Source organism: Mandrillus leucophaeus, unplaced genomic scaffold, assembly GCF_000951045.1.
Source record: "Mandrillus leucophaeus isolate KB7577 unplaced genomic scaffold, Mleu.le_1.0 Scaffold1462, whole genome shotgun sequence".
Lineage (NCBI taxonomy): Eukaryota > Metazoa > Chordata > Mammalia > Primates > Cercopithecidae > Mandrillus > Mandrillus leucophaeus.
In genome coordinates this window covers 56,319-65,178 of record NW_012101435.1, presented here as the reverse complement: position 1 = coordinate 65,178, position 8,860 = coordinate 56,319, and the positions used below count along the sequence as shown (strand labels likewise).

Sequence of the window (8,860 nt, the reverse complement as noted above, 5' to 3'; positions counted from 1 at the left end):
AAACTTTGGGGAAACTCTCCAGGACTTTGGATTGGGCAAAGATTTCTTGAGTAAATACCCGCGAAGCACAGGCAACCAAAGCAAAAATGAACAAATGGGATCACATCAAGTGTAAAAGCTTCTGCACAGCAAAGGAAACAATCAGCAAAGTGAAGAGACAACCCAAAGAATGGGCGAAAATATTTGCAAACTACCAATCTGACAAGGAATTAACAACCAGAATATACAAGGAACTCAAACAACTCCGTAGGGAAAAAAAAAATCTAAAAGTCTACTTAAAAATGGGCAAAAGATCTGAATAAACATTTCTCAAAAGAAAACATACAATTCACAAACAGCTACACGAGAAGGTGCTCAACATCGCTGATGATCAGAGAAATGCAGATCAAAAACTACAGTGAAATAGCATCTCACTCCAGTTAAAATGGCTATTACTCAAAAGACAGGCAATAACAAATGGCTGTTATCCAAAAGACAGGAAAAGATGTGGAGAAAAGGGAACTCTCGTACACTTTTAGTGAAAATGTAAATTAGTACAACCACTATGTAGAAGAATTTGGAGGTTCCTCAAAAAACTAAAAATAGAGTTACCAAATGATCCAGCAATCCTACTCTTAGATATATACCCCAAAGAAAGGAAATAAATGTTTAGAAGAGTTATCTGCACTCCCGTGTTTATTGCAGCACTTCTCACAATCGCCTAGATTTGGAAGCAACCTAAGTGTCCATCAGCAGGTGAATGGATAAAGAAAATGTGGTACACTGACCCAACGCAGTGCTATTCAGCCATAAAAAAGAATGAGATCCTGTCATAAAAAAAGAATGAGATCCTATCCATAACATGGATGGAACTGGAGTCCTTTACATTAATTGAAATAAGCCAGGTACAGAAAGACAAAGTTTGCATGTTCTTACTTATTTGTGGGAGCTAAAAATTAAAAGAGTTGAACTTAGGGAGATCAAGAATAGAATGAGGGTTACCAGAGGCTGGGAAGGATAGTGAGGGTGTGGAGGGGAAGTGAGGATGGTTAATGTGCACAAACAAAATAGAAAGAAAGGATAAGATATAGTGTTTGGTAACACAGAAGGGTGACTATAGTTAACAAAATTTAATTGTACAATTGAAAGTAACTGAGAGAGTATTACTGGATTGTTTGTAACACAAAGGATCAATGCTTCAGGTGATGGATACTCCATTTACCCTGATGTGATTATTACACATTGTATGCCTGTATCAAAATATCCCATCTACCCCATAAATATACACATCTGCTATGTACCCGCATAAATTAAAAACTTTGAGAACCCTGAGTGTTTCCTTTCCAATATAACTAAGCATTCTAAATGCAACTTTGAATGAAAATTTCTTTATATGCCTCAAATTTGAAAATATGTAAGCCAGTCAAAGAATGTGTATTTATTATTGGAGACTCAATAATTAATGATGACAAGCTGTTAAGCTAGTGAAGTGGTTCTCAAGCAGGCATGATTTTGCTCCCTAGGGAGCACTGTCAACTCTGGAGACATTTTTGGATGTCATGCTATGGGGAGGAGGGAGGAGATGCTGTTGGCATCTTGTAGATAGAGGCCAGGGATTTCTTGTAATACACAGGACAGCCTCAGTGTCAACAGTGCTAAGGTTGGGAAATGCTGGGCAAGAAGAACTGAAAGCCCAGGGCCAGGGTCTCCCAGAAAAAACTAGGCACACCTGTCCAGCAAGAGCTGGACCCACTGAGCTGTCCTCTATGGCAGACAGAGAGGAAGAAATACCCTCCCCCTCCACCTTCTGTCTTTTTGGCCGTGAAGTAAATGAGCATAACAAGGAAATATCAGATATTTTCCTATCACTGTATGGAAGTCTCCATTTAGCCTACACACAGATTAGAAAAAGGTATTCCCCTGACTTGACAGAGCCCCATTTGTACATAGCATGATGAGTGGACCACAAGCTGGATTTAAGCTTTCACTTATCCTCTCAATTGGTCACCTTTGTGCAGTGCACAAACTATACAACCTTATATGGCAGACCTCAACATAAGCACTAGTTCCATTAATACTACAAAACTTCATACAGCTTTTAATATGTGGTAACCATGAGATAACTCATAATAAGAGTAATTAAAAGGAGAACAAGACAGATTGAAAAGAAGATCAAAGAAGAGGCATCTAAAAGTGAGATGGGGGTTTGTGGCAGTTATCTTAGAAGGATAAGTTGCCAAATGTAGGCTCTCTGTCAGGAACCCAATACAAACACCAGAACAAAGAAAGACACAAGAAAAGATTAAAAGGGCAGCTACCTTTAAAAGCTTGGGAAAAATAGCTGTAACTGGGGAGGGGCAAGAGAGAGTAAAGAAAGGGAGTGATTATCTTGAGCTCCTATGTGGAAAAAGTCAGTTGGGGATTACTTTTAAAATTCGAATTAAACTGGCTTGGCAGTTTAATGAGGTGCTGTCACCTACACCCTTTGAAAGCTATAGACCAAATATCTTAGTTAAAGCTTATAAAGATTTACCTTAATGATGGTTAATTAGCAAAAAAGTGGCTATCAAATAAGAAATAAGAGGAAACAAGCTCAGGAGTCATAAGAAAATTTAAATAAACCACAGTGAAGAACTCATACCAGAGAAAGTTTCTAAATATCAAAAATAATCTTAGATTTACAAATTTAGTTACAGAAAGTGTTATAGAATATACTTATTCTCTGGAAAGGTATTTAAAAATATCTATCTGCTTGAGATAGTTCTGAATAAAGACAGGAAGAAAAGAAGGTAAGCTAAAAAGAAAATTTTGGAGTATTTAAAAGTAGGGTGTATACTATCTCTGTGAGATGATTTCGTGAAGAAAATAGAATATCCAAGACTTTAACTCTTCTGCCGATGACCTGTTTACAGAATTAGAGGAGATGGCACTGATTGGAGTGACAGAAGCGGTGCCAGTTCTCCCCACCATCAAAAGTATCTTCTGCTGTGCCTGGCACAAGGTGTGAAATTTCATTTTTAAAGATTTATTTCTTGGATTTCTCATTGTTATGGTTAAAATGCTATAGTGCTCTCTGAGAGTTAAAGGACATAACTTGTGAAAAATCATTAATTTCCTGGTGCTAATTTAAATTTGATAATTATCTGGGAGGGGCTTAAAGGGGACGCAAAATTGTGTTTTGGAAGGGTTTAATTGATTGACATTGCAATAGTCTGCTCAAAGTCTGTGAGAATATGAATGTCTGTTTGTAAATCTGTCATACACACATAAACACATATATCAGAAATCAGAATTATATAGTATACACAAATGTGTTTGTGAGTATGTTTGCGCAAAACTATGCATATAACCAAAATACCTACACACCTGGTGTGGTATTGTATTTGATCCACTGTAAAAGTTCTTCCTGAGGCAAATTATTAAATTCTCCTATTATGCTCCATTGATTATGGAGGTTTGCATAACCTTGTATTGACATCACTGTTAGAATGCCAAAGATAACATTCTCAAAACGAACTCTGCGAAAAAGCCAGCCAAAGAGCTGAAACGACAGAAATCATTTATTTATAGTTCTTATATGAAGCGTACTGTAGGGTCAACAATAAATTCTCACCTTGTTACTCAAACCAATGTGAATTACCCTTTGATATCAGCACACACGTATACAGAATTACCATCTCCGGTTGTTTCTAAAGCAACGAATATGTTGGCATTACAGGGCTCAGGTGAAAACGGAACTTTCTCTCCCCTGGGAAGAATTAAGGAAGGAATGCCTGATCCTTCTAGTACTAATTTACTACCAAGGATTAAAATAAACAAATCACAACTGTGAAACATCTTAGAACTAAATCCTTTCATCCTTGGCTGCCTTTTGTGGACATCGTTAGTAGACAGGGAACTCCTATTAGCTTGACATATATAGATTCTTCTCAGGAAAACAGGCATTATGGTATTTTAAGGCTATACACTCATAATCAAAACTAAGTAAGGTGTTTGAAGAAATACCTGAGGCCCAGTATTCTAGCTAATTTATCTAGTTCTTTTGTATGTTAGATACAGTGATAGAACCCCAGAATTTCTTACAGATTCTTTGAGCCAAACAGGACCATACTAGAGCAATTACTCTGCATCTGCTCTGGTATTGGATGAGCACTTCAGGGTACTTTTTTTTTTTTTTTTTAGACGGAGTCTCACTCTGTCTCCCAGGCTGGAGTGCAGTGGTGCGACCTCAGCTCACTTCCACCTCTGCTTCCTGGGTTCAAGCAATTTTCCTGCCTCAGCGCCCTGAGTAGCTGGGATTATAGGCACACACCACCATGCCCGGCTAATTTTTGTATTTTAGTAGAGACAGGGTTTCACCATGTTGGCCAGGCTGGTCTTGAACTCCTGACCTCAAGTGATCTGCCCACCTCGGCCTTCCAAAGTGCTGGGATTTCAGCTGTGAGCCACTGTGCCTGGCCACCAGGAAACTCTTTTCTTTTTTTTTTTTTTTTTTGAAACAGAGTCTCACTCTGTCACCCAGGTTAGAGTGTTGTGGTGCAATCTTGGCTGACTGCAGCCTCTGCCTCCCAGGTAAGCGATTCTCCTGCCTCAGCCTCCCAAGTAGCTAGAATTACAGGCACTTGCCACCATGCCTAGCTAATTTTTGTATTTTTAGTAGAGATGGGGTTTTACCATGTTGGCCAGGAAGGTCTCGAACTCCTGGCCTCAAGTGATCCACCCATCTAGGCCTCCCAAAGTGCTGGGATTACAGGTGTGAGTCACTGCGCCAGGCACTCTTACACAAACCCGAACTCCAAAAGGTTATGTTCATGGACAGGATATTAACAGAGGGGAAATGTTTGCCTAATCGCTTGTTATAGAAATATCAATTAAAATCTAGAAATACTTTTCAAAGCCACTTGAAATTGCTTTTCTTGCTTATAGTGAATCATGAAGTAATATTTTAAATCATTTAAGTTAGTTAAGTTAAAAACACTTAGTGTGTTTATATTTTGAATTAGTTAGCAAAGCCGCAGTAATTGTAAGTGTAGCTGCTATAGCTGAGGTCACACCCCTGCACTCCAGCCTGGAAGACAGAGTGAGACTCCGTCTCAAAAAAAAAAAAAAAAAAAAAAGTACCCTGAAGTACTCAGTCTGAAACTTTTGAGTACCAATATGATGTTCAAAGGTTATGCTTGTATTGTTATAAAAGAATGAATCCCTTACCCGCCGAGAGCATATCAAGGAAGCCATAACACACATATGTGGCGTCAAGAACAGCTTTAGCCTCATAATTAAAATGGCAAGGGCAGTAAACGCTAACAACTGCAACGTGTGAAAAGCCAGCTATAAAAACACAAATAAGACAAAATCATATTTTTGCTTTTCATATTTTTAAATTAATGAACTATATTGAAACTATATTATTCATTAAGACAAGGATCTTCTAACTTAGTAATGAGCCTATTAGTATTCATTCATTCAACAACAATTTATCGAATGCTTACTATGTTCCAGGTCCTCTTCTGGGTGCTTCAGATACAACAGTGAGCAATTTCTGCCCTTGTATTGTATTTAAGTACATTTAGTAATGACAGACAGACAATACATAGACATAGCAAATAAATAAGTCCATTACATAGTCTACTGTAAGGCAGTAAGTGCAGCCGGCAAGAAAATGGAGCAGGCAGAGGAGCCAGGGAGAGCAGGAGGTGGTGTGAGGAGGCGGAGGACCAACACAGTGGGCCTCACTGTAAAGTGACACAGTTACCAATGCATCCCTGATGCAAACATCTGAAATCTACAATGCTCCAAAATCTGAAACTTTTGAGTACCAATATGATGTTCAAAAGTTATGCTAAAACAAATGCTCATTGAAGCATTTTGGATTTTGGATTTTCAGATTAGGGATCTCAGCTAAGTAACTATAGTATAAATATTCCAAAATTCAATAAAATCTGAAATCTGAAACGCCTCTAGTCCTAAGCATTTTGGATAAAGGATACTCAACATGTGTCATAAACTATCCCTATTAAGTTCAAATTCAGTTACCCACTCCTGTCAATTTGACCTTTACCTCAACACCCACTTAAAGTTCTATCAAATAGGAAATTATTTCCAGCCCACACTGATCTTTTCCTTTTTATGCCACAAAATAATTTCGCACCATATAAAATGTTGTCTTATTTGTCTCCTTTGTAAAATTACACATACTGAAAGGCAGGAACATTACTTTAGTATCTTTTGTGTCCTTCAACACTTCTGAGCTTGTCGCTGACTGACCAGCAAATCTACGTGGTGGCAGATGGCCACCAGTCACAGGGCGAGGGGTGACTGCCCTAATGGACTGTAGCTGATTAGCTCAGCAGGCTAGAAACCAAATGCTTGTTATTGTTAAAGGAATGCAATTTAATTTAATTCTGTACTATAGTCACAAATCAGCCTTCTAGCTTTTAAATCCTTATTACTATTCAAAAGTGAGAGCAGATGAAAGAGCGAGAAGGATCAGCAGAAATGTATCACCAATGCTGACAATTCACGACTGATGGTGCGTCAGCAGCAGGTTATACCTTTGTCAATTATCCTCAAACTAGAATGTAATACACAAGTCTACCAGAGATTAAAATGAAAGCTTTACCTCACCGTGTTCAAGGAGCTTTTTTCTAGAATAAAACAAAAATATTATCTATTTACTGATGTCTCTTATACTATGAATACATAAAAATAAGCTTCATTTGTTTGATCTTAGATTTTAAAAATCTGAGTATCTCTAAACTACTTAGGAACATACATAAAAATAAAAATATCAGATAATACTACAAAAATTACAACAATTTAAAAGTCATAATTTATAGTCATCATACTCAAGATATATCAAAAATTTGTTCTTTGGTTAAAACAAAATAAATTTTACAGACCCCTGGAGATTGTACCTCTCATGAATAAATGAATAGGATGACCTTCTATTAAACCTATATATACAGTGTATACAATACTTTAGATGACCACTGTTAAACTTTTGAGTTGTTTTCATTTTTCACAATTACAAATAACATAAGCACTCGTGCATAAAACTTTGTAAGCATCTCTGAATATTTCCTTAGCATAAATTTCCAGCAGAAAAATTGGGTAAAACATAAATATTTTTAGTTTCAGAAAAGTTATCCCTTTACAAAACACTTACAGTACACCTACTGTATTCTAGGCACTGTGCAACGAAATGAATACCACAGTCCCAGCTTATCCTCCGATCCTCACTTTCCACAGTTTCAGTTACCTGTGGTCAACTGCAGTCCAAAAATATTAAACAAAAAGTTCCAGGAAATAAACAATTCCTAAGTTTTAAATTGTGCACCATACTGAATAGTGAAATCTCAAGTCATCCTGCTTCATCCTACCTGGGACGTGACTCACCCCTTTGTCCAGCATATCCATGCTGTATACGTCACCAGCCTGTTAGTCACATAGTTACCATATCAGTTATCAGATGGACTCTGGTGGTAGCTCAGTGCTTGTTTTCATGTAACCCTTTTTCTGACTTAATAATGGCCCCAAAGTGCAGGAACAATGATGCTGGCAGTTGAGATATGCCAAAGAGAAGCTGTAAAGTGCTTTCTTTAAGAGAAAAGGTGAAAGTTCTCAAAAGAAAAAACATCATATGCTGTGGTTGCTAAGATTTACAGTAAGAATAAATCTATCCATGAAATTGTGAAGAAGAAAAAATTAATGCTAGTTTTGCTGTTGCATCTACAACTGCAAAAGTTATGGCCACAGTCCATGATAAGTACTTAGTTAAGATGGAAAAGGCATTAAATTTGAGGGTGGAAGACGTGAACAGAAATGTGTTCCGATGATGGCAATCCGGTGTGTTACTCTCTGCAGTTTCAAGCGTCCACTGGGGGTCTTGGGATGCATCGCCCTGCAGATAAGGGCAACTGCTGTGCAGCATGAACAGTATGGACACAACACTTACCTTCATGGAGTTTCTATTAGAGTAAGACAAGAGGTAGGAGGCTGCCTATTTTATTCTTCTCTTGAAAAGACTGGGTATTTTACTTTTATGAAAGGTTTTATAGCCTGCAGGGGCATTCTGATATGGATTTTGGGGGTGAAGAGAGAAATAAGTGTAGAAACTAAATTCAGAGGTACACAGACCCATAGGTTTTTTTTAAAAGAGAAGTCAGGGGACGGTCTCTTAAGATAGTAGTGGAGCCCAAATTATTCTATCTGCCTTGTAGCTCCTACCCTTTGTATGCAGTAGTTTTTTTTTACACAGAAGACAGGAAGGTCTCTTAAGGTAATAGTGGAGACCAAATTATTCTATCTCCCTTGTAGCTCCTTCCCTGGGCATGCAGTTAACAGAGTGCGGTTTTCCCACTTGTCCCGAAATCTTCTAGGCACAACAGATTCCTGTAGTGAGCTGCATGCAAGGAAGAAGCCTGGTAGGTGAGTAATTATTATAATCACCAAGAACTCTGAAAGTAACTACTGATACTTTATTTAAATCAGGTAGCTAATTAAAAATGTGATTATACAACCAAATCCCAAGACACAAATAGCATGAAAAGGAAACATCAAAATAAATGGGTAAAAAACTTGACCTCTCATGAAATGGCTAATGCAAATGAAAACTCCAGTTATTATTTTCACAGAAGTTTAAGAGGATAATGCATCCATATAATTAAAATAGGCTTCAGTGAAAAGGAGTTTTCAGAAATTCTAAGAAAAATATATTTGCCTAATTTAAAGCCTCAAAAGGAGGTTGAAGAGCAACATGTGCACAGCTGAAGTTGACAGTATTAAAGACTCAGTGATGACATTCTCTGAGAACACAGAAAGAAAAGAAAAAGATAATATGATAAAAGCAGTAACAGAAATTCAAAAAAGAGAGGCTAAAGTG

The 8,860-nt window shown here is 37.5% G+C and overlaps 1 protein-coding gene across 1 annotated transcript in view; it reads right to left on the bottom strand.

Annotated features, from left to right (window-relative positions):
• LOC105535462 (probable C-mannosyltransferase DPY19L2) overlaps positions 1-8,860 on the bottom strand; it is a gene marked incomplete at its 5' end in the record, with an annotated part of 83,760 nt that overhangs the window by 23,322 nt on the left and 51,578 nt on the right. The window contains 3 exons of the mRNA XM_011974565.1: positions 3,346-3,520; positions 5,188-5,307; positions 6,599-6,646. Of these exons, the coding sequence (XP_011829955.1) occupies positions 3,346-3,520; positions 5,188-5,307; positions 6,599-6,646 (343 nt within the window). The remainder of the gene's footprint in view (positions 1-3,345; positions 3,521-5,187; positions 5,308-6,598; positions 6,647-8,860) is intronic.